Raw genomic sequence first — 25,026 nt, forward strand, 5'->3', positions numbered from 1 at the left:
TGAAATCTACGGCACAATCTTATAATTGCATATCTTCGCAACTGAAATTGGGCATGCACGATTTGTCATCACGATGCGATCGCATGTGCCGGAAGTGTCCAATTTCAGATCGCACGGCCAATACGTAATGTCGACGGTACTACGATAACCACATGGTAACGGTAGTAAGATGGCTTCGCCGATTCCCTGCGTTGCTGGTAAGCATTTTCTCAGATTTTTACGTTCATCATGTACGTCGCGCGAGAGTGTCAATCGTTGATTGAACGTATAATTGTCCGGAATAATTCGCTTCTCAAAGGATGCGCGTATCCATTTACAACCCCCATTAGATGATGTTCCAGATAGTGCACCGTTTTTCGGGATAAACGTGATAGACATGTGTCTCGTAGCATCGAATAATTCGAACGTATTTATGATGACAGCGATGTTGAAACGAATGCTCGTATTACAATGTTTATAAATTATAAACAAAATTATAAAAGATAGAAAATTTTGAAATATTATGTTCTAACCTGTAACTGCTGACGTGTTACTTCCCGAATGCCAACTGTTGACACGAGTTTTGCGAGAGTAATAAGATTGAAAAAAATAATAATTGTTGACATACGTCGTAAAAAAATAATAATTGTTGATACACATTCTCGCCTTGATACATACATTTATGTCACAAAAATCCATAAATTTAATATTTTCTTGTAAATTCTATTTGACAAATGTGTACAAGAATATACATACAGTCTAGGTATTATTTGTATTTTTATTATATGCAAGAAGAAAAAGATATTAATATATTTTTAATATACATATAGTGAGAGGATCCACTGGTATAAATGTAGCGCATGGTCCACCATCTTACGAATCAGTCAAAACATTTCCCAAAGATGACAGCAGAACCTGTAAGGCTATGCTCTTTAGTCCAGATGGCCAGTACTTTGCATGGATTAATGCTGTTAGTGTTAAAATTGTACTGTGCGAGACCTGGAAGATTGTTGCCGAAATTTCGCGACCTAAAATCTGCTCTATTCAATTCTCTCCCCGTAGCACATATCTTGCAACTTGGGAACCATCTTTTGGTAATTAACTTTAAATTATATATATGTATGAAATATGCATAGGTAAACTTTTAATGCTAATTTTATTATACCTATAATAGTAAAGATATTGTAATATAATTTCAGTAACGCAAACGAATTCTCAGGGAACACAAAATCTTCACATATGGAAATCTGAAAATGGTGAATTAGTTCACAGTTTTATGCAAAAGAAACAAATTAATTGGTAATATATCGCTTGATTTACATTAAAACTCAATTTTTTCTTATTATATATAAACCTAAAGAGTTAAAGTTTAGTAACTATAATAACAATACAAACACCAAATAGCAGTTCACCTGGAAGTCAACTTCATATATATTGCTAACATTGTTATTATTAAATATATGTAGTTATTATTAAATATATGTATGATGTGTAGAAATAATTTCAAGTTTATTTCAATAATAGGGAACCACAATGGTCAAGTGATGAAAAACTTTGTGGATTATTAAATGGTGCAAATGTTCTTTTATATGAAGATAACAATTTTGATAGATATGTACACAAGATAAGTGTAGCCAAAGTTGCCAAATTTAGTATAGCACCTGGTAATGCTCCTTACCATATTCTCTGCTATATGCCTGGTAATTATATCTATTATTATAGTACAATATTTTTTTCTATACAACAATATATATAGTCAGTGCTAATTATAATATGATATTGGAATGTGAAAATAACTATATCTATATATCTTAATGATATATATAGCAGTTAATAAAATTGTATACATAAAATGAGATAGCATTTGCTGTTGATACTTGATGAGAATCTTATTATGAAATACATAAGATGAAATGATTTGGAAGTAATAGCATTGACTTTATGCTACAGTTTACAAAACACTATTTTATTTTAATTTTATTTGTTTTAAAGCATTATTATTAAATATATGTATTTGATAGATATCAAGCATATATGTATTGATAGAAATATAGTAAAAGTGACAAAGTGAAGAACTTAAAATAATTTTCTGACCATATACATTGTTTTATGATATTATAAAAAAACAAAAATAATGGCTCACATATTGGCATTTTCCAAAACACTCAAGTATGAAACAGGATCTACACTATGGAAAATTTTCCTAATTATTATACAGCGTATAATTTGTAAGTACCTTTCTAAACAGAAAAATTATATTGCTGTATGTAACAGAATTGCACAATGTAGTCCTTAAACATTTATCTAGATTCATATAAAATATTCAAAATAATTTAAGTATCTATATTTATATTGAATCATATATGCTTGTATATAATGTACAATTAAATAGCACACCAAATGCAATACAATTGTAACATAAGTGTTACACATCATGAATTATATTTATTTGAAAATTCAACAAACTAAAATTGATATATGTATTGTTATTACAGCACTCTTCACATTTAGTAATATAATAATTAATTAATTTATTATTGATTAATTATATATATGATTTATTATTTATGTGTTTTAAAAACTATATGCAAAAAATATGTGCGTCTTTAAATTGAAAACTTTTATGTTAGTTCATAAAATTTTAAATATATTTAAATTAAAGATTTTTTAATATATATAATTTAGGAAAGCCTGGTCAACCCTCATTTGGAAGATTATTTCAATATCCAAAATTTGAGATTGGAGAAGCACTTGCGAGTAAAAGCTTTTTTCAGGTAAATCATTGAATTTATCCTAAATTCGTTATAGATATCTGCATACATCTTCTTCTTTTACTCAATATTAATTTGTGGTTTTTAGGCAGATAGAGTTGATATTTATTGGCATCAACGTGGGACAAATGCATTATTGATGGCAAGTACTGAGGTTGATAAGAGTGGTGCATCATATTATGGAAAACAGACATTGCATTATCTCAGCACGAAAGGAGATACTGCTATGGTTACGCTCAGTATGTTAACAAAAAATTATTCTTTTTCTTGTATTGATAATTTAGAATATCTAAGACTAATTCTATAGCAATATTATAATGGAAACTCTTCCAATTAGGTAAAGAAGGTCCTATACATGCGGTAGAATGGTCTCCCAAAAATACTGAATTCTGTGTGATATATGGTTTTATGCCAGCTAAAGCAACATTGTTTAATCTTAAATGCGAAGCGATTTTTGAGTTTGGAACGTTACATAGAAATAGCATATATTACAATCCACATGGCAACAATATCCTTTTACTACTTTAACATCTGCTGATAAATCCATATATATCTCATTAGTATAGTTAATTGAACAGTAATTAACTAGTACTTGTAATAGAAAATAACAATATGCATTAATATCCTTGACTACTGTGTACTATTGCTTTTGGCTGGATTTGGCAATCTTAGAGGCGGCATTGAATTATGGGATATCGCTAACAAAAAACTTATTGCTAAAACTGATGCACCGGATACTACACTACTCCAGTGGTCGCCGGATGGTGAACATTTCGTAACAGCAACTACAGCACCTAGATTACGAATGGGCAATGGGTAAAAAGAAACTTATAAAAAGATATGTTCAGTTTTAAATACATTATACATGCCGTAAATTAATGGACATGCATTATTAGATTTAAGATTTGGCATTACACTGGCTCATTAGTATATCAACGACCTTGGAATAATCAAGAGGAACTGTGGGAGGTGATTTGGCAAAATTTCCCTTTGAATACTTTCCCACTGAAACCTATTAATTATAAAGCAGTCGAGGGTATTGTCTCTAATCCTAGTCAATCGCAAGGTAATTGTTATTTATATGAATATTTTAGAAGTAAATATTTATTATAGTAATTATTGATTTGACTCTCTTTCTAAAGCACCGAAAGAAGCATATAGACCACCGTGTGCCAGAGGACAAAATATCACATTTAAATTACATGATGACATAGAGCCACCTTCTAAACCTACCGTAGAATGTAAGTATATACAAACATAGATTAAATATTTTATTATTAACTCTATTAAATTTTATTTATAGCAAATCCATCGAAAGCTGCATTGAAAATGAAGAAAAATCGGGAAGCGAAAAAGGCTAAAAAAGAATTAGAATCTAACAGTACTACTGTTAATGGACAAGTTACAAGCACAATGACAAGTATAAAAATGGAATTAACGGATGATCCTGAAAAGAATAAGAAAATAAAGAAAGTGAAGAGCGTAAGTATATATTTAATGGCAATTTGTTTTTTTCTCTATTACTATCAGAGAATAAGGACTTATGGTAACAATTTCGATTTATGTCACAGAAATTAGATCAAATTTCTAAATTGAAGGAGCAGTTGAAGTTGGGAAAACAATTAGAAATTAATCAACTAGATAAGATCAAGAAAGAAGATGAATTGCTAAAAGAACTTGAAGAGCTTACTTTATGATAAACAATTTAGATGTGATGAACAGAATTAACTTGCTAAACGAAGAAAAAAAATTACTATTAAATGGGTTTTTTTTTCTTTTTTTTTTATAAAGTAAAATGACTGGAGGAAACACATGAGTGTAAATCAAATTATTCATCCTGACAACCTGAAAAAATGGGAAAATTATATCATGTGTGATATTGTAAGATAAAGATAAGCTGGAATCTCTCGAGATAGTTATAAATTCAATTGATAATGCATCCAAGGATTGTGTTAGCGCGCATATAAATAAGAGTAGATAATCATATTTTAATAGACAGAAAGCTAATAGTATTTTAAGTACTATTAGACAAATATGTTTATTGTTATGTATTTTATGATTTTGCTAAAAATTAATAAGATAGAGATAGTTGCAGTGCTTATTATCAATTTTAGTAAAAAATTATAATTGATTGTGTGCAATCCAATAATTATGATCAAAATAAAAGCTGTCTACTGTGTAGTAGACAGTTCACTACTCTAGCTAAAACTATCAGATCTTTTTCAATAGAAATATGAAAAGTAAATGTAAAAATGTGAGAGAATATTGGAATTGTATGATTTGTCTTTTATTTTTTTTTTCTTCTGAGAGATTAGTTTTAAAATATAAAGTAATCTAATATTTCCAGATTTTTTATATTTTATTGTGCTGTAGTAAATTTTGCATTTAAACATGAGCTTAACATTCTGCACAAGACTTACCTAATATTGCTTTTCATAAATTATAAAATTCATATATAGAGAAGCTCAGTTTCTATAATATTTCAAAAAACAAATTTTATATATCAATTTTTAATAGCATTTAATATTTGAATCTTCTTCCTAAATATTATTGTTTTGATTATATTTAATGTTCTATTCAATATTCAATATTATATTCAATATTATTTTTAGATAATTCAAAAAACTAATTCTTTTTTATTTTATATACAATATAAAAAATCAAGATAAAAATTTTTGGCAATTTTTAAAGAAGTATATATAAATAAGTTTAATTATATAGTCAGTATATAATTAGTATAAATAAAAAGTATAGGACATTTTTTCAAAATGACAAAGTTTGTTTAACCGAGTGAAATAAAGTCCATGTAAGATTGTGTATGTAGCGATGTATGTGTGTATGCATCTGGATATGTGTATGTGTAACTGCATTAAAGAATATATGCAATAAATTACGTATCATTGATACATAATAAATCTACTATGACATAGACAGGAACAGTAAAAATGTGCGGATGTTATGTACAGTGAGATGAAATTTATGGAAATAAATTATTAAAGAAATCAGTGGTTATATGAGAATATAAATATCAATAAATGTGTATATGTATACCCTACTTAATATTATATTCTCATTTAAGAAGCAAGATTCGCGCACAGCAAAATCGTCTTTTATACTACAATTTAAGGGGTAACAGTATAAAAAAAATAGTATCTACATACATGCAAAGAATTTAGAATTAATTTGAATACAAAGAAATTGAGAAAGTAATAGTCTTGAATTATGCATTATCCTCGCATAAAATGCGCTATTATGTATTTTATTTGTTTTTTTCTTTTTTTAACCGGGAAGAAATCTTACTAAATATAAACTATATAATAACCGCATAGTTTATATAATAAACTATATAAACTATGCACAGAAATAAACTCAAAAGTATGAAAATGCGGATTTTGGTTTTATATACGTAAAACCAATATTTGTTTAGATTTGTTTTCTACGCTTTAATTTGAAACGAAAAAAGCTAAAGTAAGGCCCTGCGCACAATAGAGAAAATATTAGGAATAGGAATAAAATATTAAATATGAGGAGGAGCAATTTGGAATTATTTTACTTCAAACAAGGGAACGGAATGGATTGTATTTCCCGATCGTTCGTAATTATTCACGATTGCCGCGTAAAGATTCTCGCGCCTACTCGTCAGCATCGGCGACGACGAGCAATGGTGCAACGAACGGTCCAATCGTAATCGTCGCTCGTCACACCGACGTGCACGCACGTCGGCTCGGATGGCACCGCAGCGCCGCGACAGTCGTGTTTACAGATTTGCCAGTTGAGTTCCGTAACGTCACGTCAAAAAAGTGCAACACACGAATTTCTACAACGTTTACTATGTAAAGGTGCGTTCCCCGGTGATGGAAATGCGACGCGCCGATCGTTCCCCGGTGCGGTGCGATCATCGGTGTGGCTTGACGCTATCCGCGACCGGTTATCGGGCCGAAATATCGGCGCATTCGTTAATATACGGCAGTGCCAATCGTTAGGATAGTCGCCATTTTGTCCGGAGAGGTAGCCCGGTCGCGGCGAACGTGCAGCGAAAATAGGCGCTGCCTGGACCCGCGAGGATTATCGCGAGTTGCGTAGGTAGCGACCCGCGTGATCGTTATTGTTGATCGTTTTCCAACTCCGCGGAAGATCGACGTTGTCTCGACGACGATTCATCCCCCCGCGACCATCCGGAGTTCCATCGAGCCTTTCCCCGTTGTGTGCGAGCTCTCGCCCGCTCGCTCTCGTTCGCGGTCTATCGTGTGGGCTTTTCGTTCTCTGCTAGACGGTGGACGCACGTTTTTCATCGAGACTCGATCGCCGCGTGCGATTTCTCGGCGGAGACGTTGCGACGCATTCTTCTCGGACAACCGGCACGGCGGCCGCTCCCCGTCCCCGGCATCGTCATCATCATCATCATCATCATCATCATCATCATCGTCGTCGTCGGCGGTGGCCACAGCTCGCCTACGGTTGACAGCTCGCGCTGCGCGTTCACGATGCGGTGACTCGAGATCGTAATCTTAATCGCGATCGCACGATCCTGAGAATCTACAACTACTCGCTCTGCAGCAAAAGGAGAATTTTGTTTGTCCTGTTCGCCTCTGAATCGCGTGCCGCTACGTGAAAAACGCCCGATTTATAATACGCGTCGATGCACGAAGTCCTAGCGTGATCACGCTGTCATGCGATTCTGCGGACGCATTCGGGTACACTCGAGCGATTATTAAAACGAGAAATTTTTTACTGGCTGCGGTGAATATGACGATTTATTGGCCGACCGCATCCGCGACTTTCCCTCTCTGAAAAATAATAATAATTATATTAGAATATAATTCGCGAATATATCGCCTTGCAAACTGTCATTTTTGTTATAACTTATTCGGGAAATACACGCTTATGTAACTTTTGTTGCTATAAGAAATTTATAAATTCTTTTATTCTTGGATCTTGTAAATTGAATTGTCATTATTGATGGTGCATCTGCGCTAGACAGGACTCTCTTAATTATTTCTCAGCAAACTCTAAAGAACGCAATGTTAAGATTGTACTCTTCCTCCTTTGTTTCAGATAATGTAGCTATAGTTTATTAAAACAAGGCCTTTAGGATACAATTATATTTAATGTCAGTATATAAGCTGGATGCTTGTTATTGGTGGTGTAATCATTGGACCAAGAGATATTGAAACATTTAAGGTGTAACAAAAAACGTGTAAAATGACAATTGCCACTAGGGGCCAGGGAGTTGGCATAGACCCTCCCGACAGCCAGCAAAATACACAGGTATATGTACAGATTATAAAGTCATTTGGTAAAAATAGTTTGGAATACATCTTAATTGCATTGAGTAAATTGTATGAAAAATTTGCCTTGTATAGATGCACAGTCCACCAGGTCCGCAGCAATTGGCTGATACAATGTCGGGACTTCAACTCACTGAGAATGTGGTACAAACAGAATGCAACAATGATGCTATCACTGCAGTGGAGGATAGCAGTCAGCTTCATGGAGAACCTGATTTTCCTATTTCCAAACTTAATATGCTTCATGAAAAGATATCTAGTCCACGATGGGTTGTACCAGTTTTACCCGAACAAGAATTAGAGTGCCTGTTACAAGCCAGTATCGAACTTTGTAAAAAAGGTAACATATATTGTTTGTAAATTTCTTAGAGATAATTGTTTATCTGTTTATAAATTAAAATTTATAAATAATTATATTTTTGCATCAGTGCAATTAAACATTTATATCATGTAGCAGTATTTATTTGATTGCTATATATTAGGATTTTGTTTACTATAGATTGTTTATGTCAATTTGTATTTACTATATTGCAGGAATTGATGTACAAAGCGAAGCGTGTCAACGCTTTTTTCGAGAAGGTCTCACAATCTCATTTACCAAGATATTAACAGATGATGCAGTAAACAGTTGGAAATTAAATATTCACAATTGTATTAATGCTAACTGTGCACGTTTGGTGGAATTATGTGTCCTAAAATTAGACGAAGATTGGTTTCCTCTACTTGATTTACTGGCGATGGTTTTTAATCCTAGTAATAAGTAAGTATATATTTTAAACCTTTTATTGAATACAATATACGAACTTTCAATGTGATTATACTTCTAAAAATTTGTGTTTCTAGATTTCACACATTTAATGCAGTAAGAGTTTCTGAAACTGTTCCTCCTGGTAGTGATATCCCTGATGAGGAACTTTATGCTCGCCCACCATCTGATTCGCGTAGTCCTCGTGGTTGGCTAGTAGATCTTATAAACAGGTATATTTTTTATATACCTGTATATGTGCAAATGAGTGCTTTATATTTACAAATTGATATAAATCTTTGTTGCAGATTTGGGAGTCTCAATGGATTTGAAATTTTGCTCTCTAGATTTCAAAGTGGACGTAATTTAACAGTACCAGTCATTTATGCTTTAATCAGACCTTTTGGCTTGTGTTATGAACTATTGACTGTTCACACAATAGTTAAATATTTGATGCCTATTGTTGTAAGTATTTTTTCTTAATTTATTATTAATTATTTATTTATACGAATTTCAAAAAACATTGTTACATATAGGAAATGGTACCCCTTATTTTGAATAACTTAACCGACGATGAGTTGAAAAAGGAGGCAAAAAACGAATCAAAAAACGACGCAATATCAGCCATAATCAAAGCCGCTAAATGCTTGGTGTCACGAGTACCTCATCAGGAAGAGATGATAAAGAACTTGGAAATACTGAGACTGAAAATGATATTGAGACTCTTACAAATTTCTTCTTTTAATGGGAAGATGAATGCTTTAAATGAAGTTAATAAAGTAATATCTAGTGTTACTTATCACCAGCATCGTAATACAATAGTGGAAGAGGAAGAATGGCTTACAGCAGAACGTATGGCAGTAAGTTCAGCTTTAAAATTGACATAATATTATATACATAATTCTATATCTTACTTTAATATAATGATGTTTAAATCATATGTAAAGAGAAAGAATATCCTATTAAGTACATGAATATTGTGCCGAATATCACGAGTTCGACAATTATATCATAAATTTTGTAAAGATCATGAAGTATTTATTTGTATGGAGTATTTATGAAGTATATATATTATATGTGTATATATTTTTTTGTGATACAGAAATGGATTAAAGACAATGGAGTATTGGAAATTGTATTGAGAGATTCGTTGCATCAGCCACAATATGTAGAAAAACTGGAGAAGATTTTACGCTTTATTATAAAAGAACGTGCACTTACACTTGAAGACTTGGATGCTGTTTGGGCAGCTCAAGCTGGTAAACACGAGGCGATTGTGAAAAACGTTCATGATTTGTTAGCCAAGTTAGCTTGGGATTTTAGTCCTGAACAGCTTGACCATTTATTTGAGTGTTTTCAGGTATTTATCACAATAGTATATAAAGATACTCTATCACAAAATTTAAATTGCATAAAATTTAACAATCAAATGTGCAATTTTTTAGACAAGTTGGAGGACCGCCAATAAAAAACAACGGGAAAAATTATTAGAATTGATTAGGAGACTTGCGGAGGATGATAAGGATGGCGTTATGGCGCACAAGGTGAGACGAATCTAAAATATATACATGTTCATATACATATAAATATATCTTGGAGACTTTGAAATGCTTTTATATTGTTTTTATCGCCAGGTGTTAACACTTTTTTGGACTTTGGCTCATTCTGATGAAGTCCCTACAGAAATTATGGATCAGGCGTTGAATGCTCATGTAAAGATTCTTGATTATTCATGTTCACAAGAAAGAGACGCGCAAAAGACAATCTGGCTGGATAAGTGTGTTGAAGAATTGAAAAATGGTGATAAGTGGGCTCTTCCTGCGTTAAAGCAAATTCGCGAAATATGTTGCCTTTATGAACCAAATCCCAACTTGGGTCATAGTCAACGTAGCCATCATTTACACTACAGGTATGATCTACATATAATAATAGCTATGTATGCGTTACATATATATATATAAATATACATATAGTACACACATTGCATTACTACATTGATCATACTCTTTATTGTTACTACATAGGCAAGAAATAATAGAGCGTTTACAGAGTGAACATTCAGTAGTGATACTTGTAACAAATAGCTTAACAAATTATATGGATAAAGTGCGACAATTGGTAAAGGAAAATCCTGAAATTGACGTGAATACTTTTATGCCTGATGGTCGATACAATCATATTATGCAAGTACAGGAAAGATTGAATCTCTTGCGTTTTCTTGTAAAGGTACATTTCAGATCTTGGAATAAAATAGATAGACATAAATTTCTGTTAAAAAATATATTTTATTAAAAAATAATATATGGATTTTTCAGGATGGACAATTATGGTTACGCGCTGATCAAGCGGAGCAGATTTGGCAATGTTTAGCCGAACAGGATGTATTTGTTTCTGATCGCGAGGCGTGCTTTAAATGGTTTTCCAAACTTATGGGAGACGAGCCAGATCTAGATCTAGCGATAAACAAAGACTTTTTTCAAAATAATATACTGCAATTAGATCCGATATTACTTACAGAAAGCGGTATTAAATGTTACGAAAGATTTTTTAAAGCTGTGTTAATTCTGAGGAAGGAAAATTGAAACTGAAACGTAGAACATTTCTCATGGATGACGTGGATTTAATTGGGACTGATTATTTGTGGAGAGTATGTAACACTGTATTTGAATTTATTTGATATTATAATTCTATAGGATTTTCGCGTTTTTCCGTTTTATTTTATATGTATATATTTTTGTATAACAATGCTAATTTTATTTATATACAGGTAGTAACAAATAGCCCAAAAGAAATTGCAAACAGGGGCATAGAACTCTTAAAGGAAGTGAATACCAATATAGGGTCGCGACTACGATCGTCTGTTTTGGCATTTCATGAAACGTATATAGCGGAATGTATGGACAGATTGAAAGCTCGTTATGATACACTGTGACTGTTTTAAGTAGAGTGTATTTGGATGGAAAAGAGGAACGCGAAGAACAAATGACAAATAAAATTAAAATGGAAACCATAAAAATGTATCGCGTTATGAAAGTTTTGCAGGAATATATAAATGAATGCGATACAGCTTTCCCAGGAGAACGGAAAATATTACCATTGCATAGGTAAAGTTATAGTTATATATAATAAAGAGAATGTTTCTTCTTACAAACACATGCACAGTGTAAATGCAACATCTATTCCGATTACAGAGCAGCTCGTGGCAAGCATCTCTCACTTGTTATTCGTTTTGCGAGTCCCGGTCGGAACGTTGACGATATAGATATCTTCACGCATAGTAATGACACATTAGCTTCATTGAGACGTCAGATATTACGTAGGATTAAAGCAAGCGGGACGAATGTGAAACTCGATTTATTTATTAATGGAGATTCGCTGGAACAGTCCGATGATAGGAAACTTCTTTCTCAGATTCCACTGAGGGACAAAATGGTGAATAGGAGACAAAGTTAAAAGTATATAAGCTTTTGGTATTTAATCTTTTTTAATAACAATAAAAGAATCCTTCTTGTACTTAATAATCTCGAGCATTCTGAAAGAAAGACACTTATCCGGCGGCCTTCCGTGCTGCTAAAATTTCAACATATGCCAATGATGCCTCCTGTCGTGCTTTCTTTCAGTTCGACCGATTTGAAAGAGTTGTGCCTTCGACATTGTGCGACTCCATTGTACTTTTAGGTAGATATTTAAGAATCAAGTTGTTGCTTCAAATTTAATTGCTTATACTTTGCTCGTTGAGTTGACTATGAAAAGAAAGGGAAAAGAAATTAGAAGTTTGTCAGGAAACTTGCGTGAGATTCGATATAATATTCATCAACGAGAGATATTTATACGACCGTTGAAATTTATTTCGGAACCCGAAAATGTGATTGCTGCGGGCCGCCACTCTCTAGTTTATCATGACGCACGCATATACGTTAAACACGACATCGAGTTGTCCGCGATGGGTAATCGTTTAAAAATGAAAACACTGTCCTCATTCGGAACAAAAGTTTTTACGGAGAAAAGGAATTGAAAAAAAACGTGACGCAAGTAATAAGACGCAAAGAGGATATGGAGCAAACAAATAAGTAGTTTGTATCGTTGTATGGTACGACCTATATCGTTGATAAAACGATGTGGTCTTTTCGCAAAAATTGTGAAAACGATCATATCGCACATCGTTTCGATAAAATCGTCCGGTATATCGTCCGGTAACAAAGAAGTATTCTACAAAAAAGAATGATAAATAGAGACGAGAAAAAGAAAGTGACGATCTTTAAATTTATCAACCATTAACCGGCCATTGCTCTGACTTATTGAATAAAGAAAGGAACGTGTGTGTGTTATATATAGAATATTATATAATTCTTGCGTTTTCTTCTAAAGGTACATTTCAGATCCTGGAATAAAATAGATAAACTAAAAATTAAATTTCTGTTAAAAAATATATTTTATTAAAAAATAATATATGGATTTTTCAGGATGGACAATTATGGTTATGCGCTGATCAAGCGGAGCAGATTTGGCAATGTTTAGCCGAACAGGGTGTATTTGTTTCTGATCGCGAGGCGTGCTTTAAATGGTTTTCCAAACTTATGGGAGACGAGCCAGATCTAGATCTAGCGATAAACAAAGACTTTTTTCAAAATAATATACTGCAATTAGATCCGATATTACTTACAGAAAGCGGTATTAAATGTTACGAAAGATTTTTTAAAGCTGTGTTAATTCTGAGGAAGGAAAATTGAAACTGAAACGTAGAACATTTCTCATGGATGACGTGGATTTAATTGGGACTGATTATTTGTGGAGAGTATGTAACACTGTATTTGAATTTATTTGATATTATAATTCTATAGGATTTTCGCGTTTTTCCGTTTTATTTTATATGTATATATTTTTGTATAACAATGCTAATTTTATTTATATACAGGTAGTAACAAATAGCCCAAAAGAAATTGCAAACAGGGGCATAGAACTCTTAAAGGAAGTGAATACCAATTTAGGACCGCGACTACAATCGTCTGTTTTGGCATTTCATGAAACGTATATAGCGGAATGTATGGACAGATTGAAAGCTCATTATGATACTGTGACTGTTTTAAGTAGAGTGTATTTGGATGGAAAAGAGGAACGCGAAGAACAAATGACAAATAAAATTAAAATGGAAGCCATAAAAATGTGTCGCGTAATGAAAGTTTTGCAGGAATATATAAATGAATGCGATACAGCTTTCCCAGGAGAACGGAAAATATTACCATTGCATAGGTAAAGTTATAGTTATATATAATAAAGAGAATGTTTCTTCTTACAAACACATGCACAGTGTAAATGCAACATCTATTCCGATTACAGAGCAGCTCGTGGCAAGCATCTCTCACTTGTTATTCGTTTTGCGAGTCCCGGTCGGAACGTTGACGATATAGATATCTTCACGCATAGTAATGACACATTAGCTTCATTGAGACGTCAGATATTACGTAGGATTAAAGCAAGCGGGACGAATGTGAAACTCGATTTATTTATTAATGGAGATTCGCTGGAACAGTCCGATGATAGGAAACTTCTTTCTCAGATTCCACTGAGGGACAAAATGGTGAATAGGAGACAAAGTTAAAAAGTTTAATATATAAAGAATGTGCGATTCATGAACATGTTTTTCGTTTAGTTGTTATCAGCAAAGCTCAGTCAAGTAAATAGCAATATGCCAAGCTCACCGGATAGTAGCTCTGATAGCTCTACTAGTTCCCCGCATCATCCGTACGACGGGCTGAATGTAGAGGCAGAGAATAGTTTGCCCGGTGTGGTAAGTTTAGTAATGTAAAATTTATAAATTTAATTATATTGAATCTCGCATTTTATATTCTTATAATCGTACAATTTCATTTTTAGGTCATGTCGCAGAGGTCGCAATACGCGACATTCTTCTTTCAATTGGCAGATCTTGGCTGTACGCTTCAACATTCGCAATTGCGTGACGGTGCGCGAAATCTCTTGCAATTGGTGCCGCCGGATACCTTCACTGTAACAAGATTACAATGGTTATTTGGTCATTACAAAGACGACGAAGCTTTACAGAACCCCTCTCAGTATCATTGTAACGAGCAGAATACGACGGTAGATTCTCTATTTTTTACTGCGAGTCCTAGCCAAGTTTTATACAATTTAGAGGTGAGCGTGCATTAAACAGATTTTATTCTTTTATATTTGTACTGTTAGTATTTACTACTACTATTTGCTACTTTTTTTATTTTTAGGTATTGTATACTTTGTTAATGCCGGCTCTCGAACCTATGTCGGATAGAGCGTTTGAATTTCAATATAATTTCATAAAAAGCGGCGAAGCGGGTGTTATCCTCGATATGCTAACCAAAAACAAGTTTTTACCAAATGCGGACGAAACCACAAAACGCTCTGCGTATCTAACGGTGCTGAGACTGTGCAAGCTTCTTCTGACAGTGATGGGTAACGTGATGGCTTGTGTGATGGACGAGGTTCAACAAACCGGGCCTCCGGAGAATCACGATAATCACGTTAACAATCGCGGTCGAGTTGCGGTATTGAAACAGGCTCTTCAGAGTGTACCGAATCAAAGTACCGAATACATGTTGAGAAGCGTAGCGGCCAAACTGGCGCAGCATTTGTCTCATCGAATGCTGTCCGGTGGACCGGAGGCTGATCGATGTCGGCAGCTCTTTGTGCAGGCCCTTTCGTGGGAATTACCGGATGTGGTTACTATACGTGCCATAATTAGATTAGCGTGGGCTGCATCCACTGGTAACTTGAACAACATTAACGCGTCGAACGAGGTCCTTCACTCGATGCACGAGATCAATCAGAAGGAACAAAGAAATCCCGATAATAACGACGTCCTCGTGTGTAAGGAAGCCCTCGAGGTACTGACAATCGCTCTTGTGTTGAATCCATCGGCATTAGAAACATTGTCGCGTGACAAAATATGGCACACCTTCCTGATAGACCTAGTGTTACTTAGTACATCGAGGGCTATTAGAATTGCCGCTAGCGAACAATTTTTTCTCATCTCGACATGGTGCAGTGGCGGACATCAAACGCTACTGGTCACCATAACTCTTCTTTTCGCCGTTTTAAATACTATCGTTACGGAGAACGCGAAACAGAGTCACGAATACTTTCAGCTTCTCTGCCGACTGTTGAACTTTGCGCATATGTCAGGTTGCCCTTTGACAACCGCAGAGACGCTATTAAACGTGGAAATTGCGTGGTTGAAGAAAGTTCGGGATAACATGAAGGAGACCGGAGAGACTCAGGTAGATGAGGCCTTACTCGAGGGTCACCTCGGTCTAACTAAGGAACTGTTGGCCTTTTTGCCACCTAGCCAAAAATACGAGATCGGTTCCGACGAAAAGCACGGAGTTAACTTAATCAAAGAATTGGTCGAGGACTTTGTGTTCCCTGCGTCTCGTCTGATGCTGCAGCTTCGCAGTATCGGCGAACTGAGCCCATCGCAAGCGTGTCCGGTCTGCAGCACTCCTCAATCGACTAGCGCCGCGTTCGACTTGCTCGTAGGTCTTTGCGTAGGCTGTGTACCCAACATGAAACTTCTAGTCACGATGCTCACCGATATGTTCTACTCCGAAAAAGACGAACCATTAGCAGAATGGGATTATCTACCGCCTGTGGGACATAGACCACTTAAAGGCTTTGTAGGCTTGAAGAATGCAGGGGCAACTTGTTATATGAATTCAGTATTACAGCAATTGTACATGGTGGAGAGCATTAGAGTCGGACTTTTAGCGGCGGAAGGCGCGGCGACTGATTTAAATGAGGATTTTTCGGGCGAGGAGAGGATCGAAGGGGAGCAGACAATCGAGACGAACGACAATGATACGAATGAAGAAAAGTGCGGTGCCGATGAATCTAGAAAGGAATATAATATCGGTATTTTAAAGCAAGTACAAGCAATATTCGGTCACTTGGCTTACAGCAAATTACAATATTACATACCTAGAGGATTATGGAAGCATTTCAAGTAAGAATAAGTACAATTTTATTTTTGAACGTTAAATGTAAAGTTAGCATATAATGACTTGCATTTATTATAGCTTTACTATTATAAATTCTAGTATTTTATATGTGCGTTAAATGGTTAATGAGAGAATTTGATCTATATAGGCTTCAAGGAGAACCTGTAAATCTTAGAGAACAGCAGGACGCAGTAGAATTTTTCATGAGTCTGGTAGAGAGTCTAGACGAGGCACTGAAAGCCTTGGGACACGAGCAGATAATGGGCAAGATTCTTGGTGGCTCGTACAGCGACCAGAAAATCTGCAAAGGTTGCCCTCATAGGTACCTTTTTAGTTCTTACATTTTGCTTTCTTCGGTAGACTGTAATACCGCATTACATTGTCTTCAGATATTCCAAAGAGGAACCATTCAGTGTGATAAGCGTGGACATAAGGAATCATAGTAATTTATTGGATTCTCTTGAGCAATACGTAAAGGGTGAATTACTAGAAGGTGCAGACGCCTATCATTGTGATAAGTGTAACAAAAAAGTATGATTCTGCAATAATACATTCTTATGAGAATGTATAAAAGATCCTTTGAAAATATCATAATGAAAATAATTTGTCCAAAGGGAAACATAATGGGATGGTAGTTTGTCAGCAATGGAAATATTATATATATTGTAAAGTACAAACGGGGATCTTTTATATATCTTAAAAACAAGCTAAAGGCAAAGTTTACCTCAATCAAATTTTACATATCTTGCGTTTTATGTTTAGGTCGTAACAGTAAAAAGGTTATGCGTAAAAAAACTGCCACCCATTTTAGCGATTCAGTTGAAAAGATTCGAGTATGATTTTGAGCGCGTATGCGCCATAAAATTCAACGATTATTTCGAATTTCCGCGAGATCTGGATATGGAACCTTATACTGTTTCCGGTTTAGCCAAACTGGAAGGAGAGGTCATAGATTGTGATTATGAGGAATCTGTGAAAGGAACATGCACGAAATATCAATTAACTGGTATTGTAGTTCACAGTGGTCAAGCTAGTGGTGGCCATTATTACTCTTATATTCTGCACAGGTATTTTAAACACGCGAAATACGTACGTACGTGTAACTGACGAATAAAAACTTTTATATTTAATAATTTTGCAGGTTAAATGACGGTACTGCTAAGTGGTATAAGTTCGATGACGGTGATGTGACGGAATGTAAAATGGAGGAGGAGGAAGAAATGAAATCTCAATGCTTCGGCGGTGATTATTTAGGGGAGGTATTCGATCATATGCTCAAGCGGATGAGTTACCGCAAACAGAAACGATGGTGGAACGCGTACATGTTATTTTATACGAGACTAGATGTAGAAGAGAATTCTCTAATGAAGAGTGTAAACGAATTGTCATTGTGTAAGTATATCGATAGGATTCTGTAAGATCAATTTCTGGGCTAATGTATTGTTTCATTATCCCGATCGTTTCTTTTCAGATACGAAACTAGGAGTTATGAAAATGCCACCGGCGATAGAATATAGCGTGCGGAAGCAAAATATAAAATTTATGCACCACCGAAATCAATTTAGCGCTGAATATTTTCAGTTTATCAAGAAATTGGTGTTTTGTAATCCACATAATATTAACAGGCAAAACCTGAATGAGAAACTTGTAAGTACATGACGCATACTAAGATACACACATTTTCTCAATAAATTTTCTTATTTAATAATCGTCGTATTCTCATACTTTTAGAGTCCCGAAGCGGAAGAGCTTGCGATGCTGTCGATACAATTAGCATCGAGATTTCTCTTCTATACAGGTTTTCACACCAAAAAAACATTACGCGGGACCGCGACAGATTGGTACGACATTATATGCCATCATCTGCGAAGCACTAAAACAGTACGGTCTTGGTTCGCCAATGAAGTATTATTCAATCATCCACATAGGTAATTCAACAGATTTTTCTAAATACATAATGTACGCACAGAGAGAGAGAGAGAGAGAGAGAGAGAGAGGGGGGAGAGGGGGAGGGGAGAGAGAGAGAGAGAAACATTTGGATTTTAATAATATTAATAATTTGTTATCCATATATAGATTCTGCGAGTACCTTTTGAGTTGTCCCAGTACAGAAGTACGCACTGCTTTTCTCAAGATTTTGGTATTCCTTGCACACGTTTCTCTACAGGATGGTCCATGCGCTCCGCCTAGCCTAAATGCTCCAAGTGAGTACTAAAACAAAAATAAATAGAAATTACATATACGTCACTTGATATGTTTTTTAATCATTTGAACATTATTTTTTTGTTAGCTATACTCTTGGATCCGGTAGCAACGCTCAGCGATCATTTGTTACACGCGGTACTGTCGTTATTGCACCGCGAAATTTCAGATCACGGGCGTCATCTTCCTCATTATTTTTCCCTCTTTCACGCCTACGCTTCGCTCGGTCTTGCCGAGAAGGCGCAATTGCTTAAGGTACAAAAGAGATAATTATATACATATATATATATATATAAAATATCAATGATATATATATAAATCATTGATATTTTCTTTTTATTATCATATCGCACGGTAGAAATGGGATGTGTGTCTAATTTCAATCAATTTTTCTCGTTACAGCTAAATGTCCCGGTTACGTTCATGTTGGTCGCCATTGACGAAGGCCCGGGCCCTACCATAAAGTATCAGTATCCCGAATTGACTAAACTGCATCAAGTGGTAAGCATGTTGATACGGTGCTGCGACGTATCGTCGAAAGCGCATTCGAGTCACACGCAGACCCGTGCAGAACCTTTACCAAATCCATATGGAGATCCCGCATGTCAGTCGGAGTACCTTATGCCCATTCAACCGCAAGCAGCTGATATATTATTTGTCCGTACTAGGTGAGAATTGATTAATTCATATTTTTAATAGCGGAAAAAATAAAAGATATGTGGAATTTTTATATAACTTTATGTACTTGTTCTGCCCTGGAAACACAGTTATATCAAAAAGTTGATTGAGGATGCTAATGTGACTGAAGACACTGTTAAATTATTGCAATACTGTTGTTGGGAAAATCCACACTTATCGCGAACGGTGCTTAGTGAATTATTGTGGCAAATAGGTTTCGCGTATACTCACGAGTTGAGGCATCACACGGATCTACTACTTACAATACTATTGATGGAAGATTCGTGGCAGACACATCGCGTGCACAATGCGCTCAAGGGTAAGTTCGTTTTTTCACGTGAAATATTTAAATTAGTACTGCATAATATCGAGACTATTTTTCAGGAGTTCCCGATGAGCGAGAGGGTTTATTTGAAACGATCCAAAGAAGTAAAAACCATTATCAAAAGAGGGCTTACCAATGTATTAAGTGCATGGTGCAGCTCTTTAGTAAATGTAGACCTGCCCATCAGCTTTTACATCATAGTCCGGAATTGAAAAGAAAATGGAGTCATGCCATAGATTGGCTTCACGACGAACTCGACAAAGTATGTAGCGCGAAAGCTAAATAGTACTATAATTCATGCACAATATTAATAAGATAGTTATAAATGTCGTAAATAAATAAATTATTTTCACAGAGACCATATGCGTCTACGGCGCCTTATACACATGCATACAATAACTGGTCTCCGCCAGCACAGTCTAATGATTCCGCGAATGGATATGTTTTGGAACGTAGCAATAGTGCGAGGAAGACATTGGAGCGGGCGTGCGAACTATGTCCGGACGAGGAGCCAGAAGTTGAAGATACAAGCGAGGATTGCGCGGAAGAATCTGAGAAACGTGTGTTTACATATCAGACTTCCAATTCATATAAATCTAATATTTACGATGCAAAATATTCATTCCGAACCTCCAAGAGGCGTAATAACAGAGCCTTAGGATGGGCATCTATGGAGTAAGTTGCGTATAACTATAATATATTTTTTATAAATACTTATATATAATTTCTAGTTGTAATAATTACAAAATATTGCTTATTTAAATTTCTTTGTATGTTACAAAAGAGCATTTAACATATTGCAACTTATCATTTATCAATGAAGGCTTTAAATATTGAATTTTATCTAATAGCTATCATTTTTGTAAATAATATGGGATTTTTTATAGGACACGAAAGCAAATTTACAATTGCTTGTTCTCTTCTTGCAGTTATCCCGATTTTACCGTAATTCAACAAATGCAAGAAGAACAACAGCCTCAACCAGGACCTTCTCCAGTACACACACCCCACTTAGCGCTTCAAATGCATAATCCGCAGAACTGTGAGTCGTCACAAAATACCAGTCAGGATCCATAATGAACGCTGAACACTGATGTTCTACCAAGTTGCTGCCTCAGTGAAATGATTTCAGAATACTTAGATATTACTGCGCCAGAAGCTTGGTGGCGAACAGTAGCAGCATATGTACAGATATAATAAGTGAGGGTTTGTCTTTTTTTAGTGATCTTTAACGAACTCGTGCTAATATCTTAGTTTCATTGTGGGTAGTTATTTTGATAATATGACGCGCTATAAATGTTCGAATCGCAAACGAGGAAACGAAATGGGAAACGATTCCGACTGAGAACTGAATTAATGCATGCTAGTTGAGGCAATCAATTCTAGAAGAGGTATATTTTTTCCCCTTGATCTTGACATTGTTCGTCATTCATCATTCTGTTTGTGTCCCCTGACAACTGTTTGGCTTCCAATTCTAGAAATGACAATTTGACAAAGGAAAAGAAATATATAAAGATACGTGCGTTCTCTCTCTCTCTCTTTCTCTCTTTTTGAGAGAGATTGATAAAACTAATAGTACAGCTAAAAGTTTCATTTGCCTCGATTAATGCATGTTGATTCAAGCTTAACGAATACCATAAGATTGTATAAATGTATAGCGAGTAGTGTTACGGAATCCCGTTCTCTGCCGATTAGAAAACAAGAATATAAACCATAATTTTCCGTATGCCTATGTAAATTTGTTACTAATAAAAAAGAAGAGTTGAAATAGAACTTTCTAATAATCGAAAGATACAATTACAAAAAAAAAAAAAAGAGAGAAACGAGCTAGTATATTCTCATCTTATTCAGAGAAAGCACAATTTTTGCGAAGTTATGCTCTAACATATATATGTATATATATGCATATATACATATATTATGTATGTATGTATTTATGTATATATAGCTATATGCAATATGTGTATAACATAGCTTTTGCTATTTAATCTTTTAATAACAATAAAAGAATCCTTCTTGTACTTAATAATCTCGAGCATTCTGGAAGAAAGACACTTATCCGGCGGCCTTCCGTGCTGCTAAAATTTCAACACATCGTTTCGATAAAATCGTCCGGTATATCGTCCGGTAACAAAGAAGTATTCTACAAAAAAGAATGATAAATAGAGACGAGAAAAAGAAAGTGACGATCTTCAAATTTATCAACCATTAACCGGCCATTGCTCTGACTTATTGAATAAAGAAAGGAACGTGTGTGTGTTATATATAGAATATTATATAAAAATAATCTTATAAAAGAAGAAAAAAAAGAGAATTAAAATCATGTAATGTGGAATAAGCGAGCAGTGTGTATAATAAGATTTCGTGCGAAAAACCAACGACTATGTCAGGACACCAGGAAATAATGACGTATTGATTATTATTGTTCGTATTTATCGAATAACCGAGTTAAACACAGTGTACCAAATTATAAAATAGCTTCTATTTGTTAAAAATAATAATGGTACCTAATCTTACTCAGACATGTACATATATAGACACAAACAACCGCTTTTTATATGTGATAAAAAAATTATTATATTCCTATTATATATACATTGAGATTTAGAGAAACGCTATTGTAAATCCTGGTTTTTGTACACAGACTGTATGCTAAGTTCACTCTCTTTTGTTAACACACGAGATGTAGTCTATAATTATTTAATATTTAATTTTACTCCCACTAAATAATAAGCGCGTATAATATCATGTATAAAAAATACTTCTCCTTTTTTTTTTTAATTATTCGAAAGATATGGTTCACAAAAACTGGAAGTGTCATGATACTAGTGTCATTTATCTTATGCGTGGTAGAAATAAGGGAGACATAAGTATATGCGATAGCCGAGCGCGCATTGTACGTAATATAAGATCATTGCCGGAATCGTCGTTTTTGCCATCAGATGAAACAGCGCTCGGCGTTGTAGTTTAAAAAAAAAAAGAAGGAGGAAGAGAGATACGCAAGGGACAGTAGAGATTGCGACGGAATGTCATTTTCCTGCGTATACGTACATCATTTAAGATTAGTGTAATTTCGCTGAATACAGATTTCGAGGATGCTACAGACGTAAAACATCGCCTCTACTTTTATTTTTGCGAAAATAATGAAGCATATTTACATTGGAAATTTCAACTCACCGGAATTATACCGATTCCTACCATATGCTTGTGTACGTAATAAAGTAAAGGGAGGAGAGAAACGAAAAGGAAGATTGTGCATCAGTTTTATGGTATGCGTGATCCCATCTCGCAGATATAAATTGACGAATCATGAAATTTACTATTAATTACGTTATGTACATCGCGCGGCGCATTGCGATTTTACATTCGTTTCCGAGTACGAGGGTCGTCGGACATAAGTCAAAAAGATCAAAGGCAAATGCGTGGACTAGACCGTGCACTGGCGGAAATCACAAGAATAGTGATCATTGTTCTTGAGATCGTATGCTCGTAAAGCTAATTCTCGTAAACACATAGTAGAAAAAAAGAAAATGTCTCCTCGACATTTTCTTAGTTCTAGTTCTTAAAAGTAATTTTAATTGTATTTAGCGCGAATGAGACGCTCTAGTCAATAAAATTACGAATAAATAGAAGGGAATATTTAATAATTTCATTCACGTTTGATATAATCTGTGAAATGTTTTCGGAGCATTCCGATAAGATTGATAAGAAAAATAAGATTTTAACCGTGGAAAAAAATTATACACTCTGTCGCCATTGTCATCAATTTTTCATTAACGCACTGGACCGCGGACGTTTCTGCAGATTTTGATGCGTTCGCCGCATTTTCTCATTTGCCTTTGACGTGTGAACGACTCGTCATCTGTAAACTACCTCGACTATTTGCGAGCAGTCAATGTATATTTACGCTGTGCTTTGTTTTAGCAATCCCGCCTCGTAGAAGGGACACGATCGCGAGCGCTGGTTCATCGAGTGCACTTTCTTTTTTTAATCTCGTTCTATTATCGAAAAATATTTACACATTAAAAAATCTATTCGAAGAATTGGTCCTAAACCTTTTCCTTATAATTAAAAAAATTTCGTGGAATGTTTTAAAGAAAGGAAGAAGGGACATCACTTTCATCCCGATATCAAACACTGCGCTATAGTACTTTGTGCACCAGTGATCGTTCGAATCGTCAATATCGCTTACGAAACTATTTAATTAGTTACCATCTAAGGAACGCGCATAGAAAAGAATTTGTTGGACAGCGTTGGTCACGAGTTTGCGTTCAGGGGCTAAAGATTTGAAGTCACCGAAGTAATACTGGTTTTAAGCTCTGACGTAATATCGATCCTGACGCACGATCCTCGGGTCAGTCTGTATGTTTCGCAAACATAATCCTTACCAAAGTTAAATACGAGAAGCATATGTTTTCGCACTTTTATTCGCACGCTGTACATTTAACATTTACATAAACATCTTTTTATACGCTCGTAGATCTTTTAGTGATGAATGCAGATCGTGTGGATGTTCTGTCGATGCTGAAAATACGTTAATTAATTTATCTCTTTCGCTGCGACGCATTTAACAAACACTAAGTGTTTTATTTCAAGCCGTTTTCAATCGCACATCTTTGAAAGCTTTGAGGACGGAAAGAAAGTAAAATCAAGACTTGTATCAAGAAAAGAAAAACTTCGATCAAGATTACATAATATTCTCAAAATGAGAGGAGCTCTAAAAAGGGCTGGCTGATTCAATCGCACGTGACATTCTCGAATATATGTAAAAATATCTTTTTGTCCTAAAGTTTTTCCATTTAATATCACCAATTTTGAAATATACAAATTCTTTGATTTTGAGACGATTGTGTTCTATTAATGTGTGAGATATTATATAACTTACGTTCGTGCATATATATGTATAACAGGCTTGTCTCTAGTTTCTACGCTTTCTTCACACGATACCAAATATGCATAATGTGTTTTTGAAGAAAGAGAATGAGTGAGTGAGTGAATGAAAGAGAGAAATATAAAGTAAAAGTGTAGAAACATATGTGTGACACGAATA

At 34.8% G+C, this 25,026-nt stretch overlaps 2 protein-coding genes across 3 annotated transcripts; both read left to right on the forward strand.

Annotated features, from left to right (window-relative positions):
- The first annotated feature begins 64 nt into the window (after positions 1–64).
- On the forward strand, positions 65–5,083 carry LOC115240697 (eukaryotic translation initiation factor 2A). 2 transcript variants are annotated; one of them, XM_029816004.1, is made up of 12 exons: positions 65–197; positions 810–1,073; positions 1,179–1,278; positions 1,504–1,679; positions 2,665–2,753; positions 2,839–2,989; positions 3,088–3,258; positions 3,392–3,566; positions 3,647–3,816; positions 3,893–3,991; positions 4,054–4,232; positions 4,322–5,083. In XM_029816004.1, exons 1-12 carry the CDS (start codon positions 170–172, stop codon positions 4,445–4,447), a joined length of 1,728 nt encoding a protein of 575 aa, XP_029671864.1. In that variant the 5' UTR covers positions 65–169; the 3' UTR covers positions 4,448–5,083. The 2 variants fall into 2 exon arrangements, with proteins under 2 accessions (XP_029671864.1, XP_029671865.1); XM_029816005.1 differs by lacking the exon at positions 65–197 and adding an exon at positions 554–570.
- Positions 5,084–6,451: 1,368 nt separating this feature from the next.
- On the forward strand, positions 6,452–21,791 carry LOC115240729 (probable ubiquitin carboxyl-terminal hydrolase FAF-X). Its single transcript, XM_029816064.1, is given in 31 exon segments — positions 6,452–6,589; positions 7,806–8,018; positions 8,114–8,378; positions 8,573–8,798; positions 8,882–9,016; positions 9,092–9,248; positions 9,320–9,643; positions 9,886–10,143; positions 10,229–10,327; positions 10,418–10,692; positions 10,808–11,009; positions 13,247–13,486; positions 13,489–13,578; positions 13,699–14,033; positions 14,121–14,361; positions 14,434–14,571; positions 14,658–14,936; positions 15,023–16,776; positions 16,920–17,093; positions 17,161–17,302; positions 17,534–17,838; positions 17,913–18,163; positions 18,243–18,418; positions 18,503–18,699; positions 18,848–18,975; positions 19,062–19,228; positions 19,376–19,641; positions 19,741–19,970; positions 20,036–20,238; positions 20,332–20,651; positions 20,906–21,791. Coding segments are annotated over 30 exon segments (7,791 nt in total). The 5' UTR covers positions 6,452–6,589; positions 7,806–7,952; the 3' UTR covers positions 21,054–21,791.
- Positions 21,792–25,026: the final 3,235 nt, after the last annotated feature.

This window comes from Formica exsecta, unplaced genomic scaffold (genome assembly GCF_003651465.1).
Source record: "Formica exsecta isolate Colony F162 unplaced genomic scaffold, ASM365146v1 scaffold444, whole genome shotgun sequence".
Classification (NCBI taxonomy): Eukaryota; Metazoa; Arthropoda; class Insecta; order Hymenoptera; family Formicidae; genus Formica; species Formica exsecta.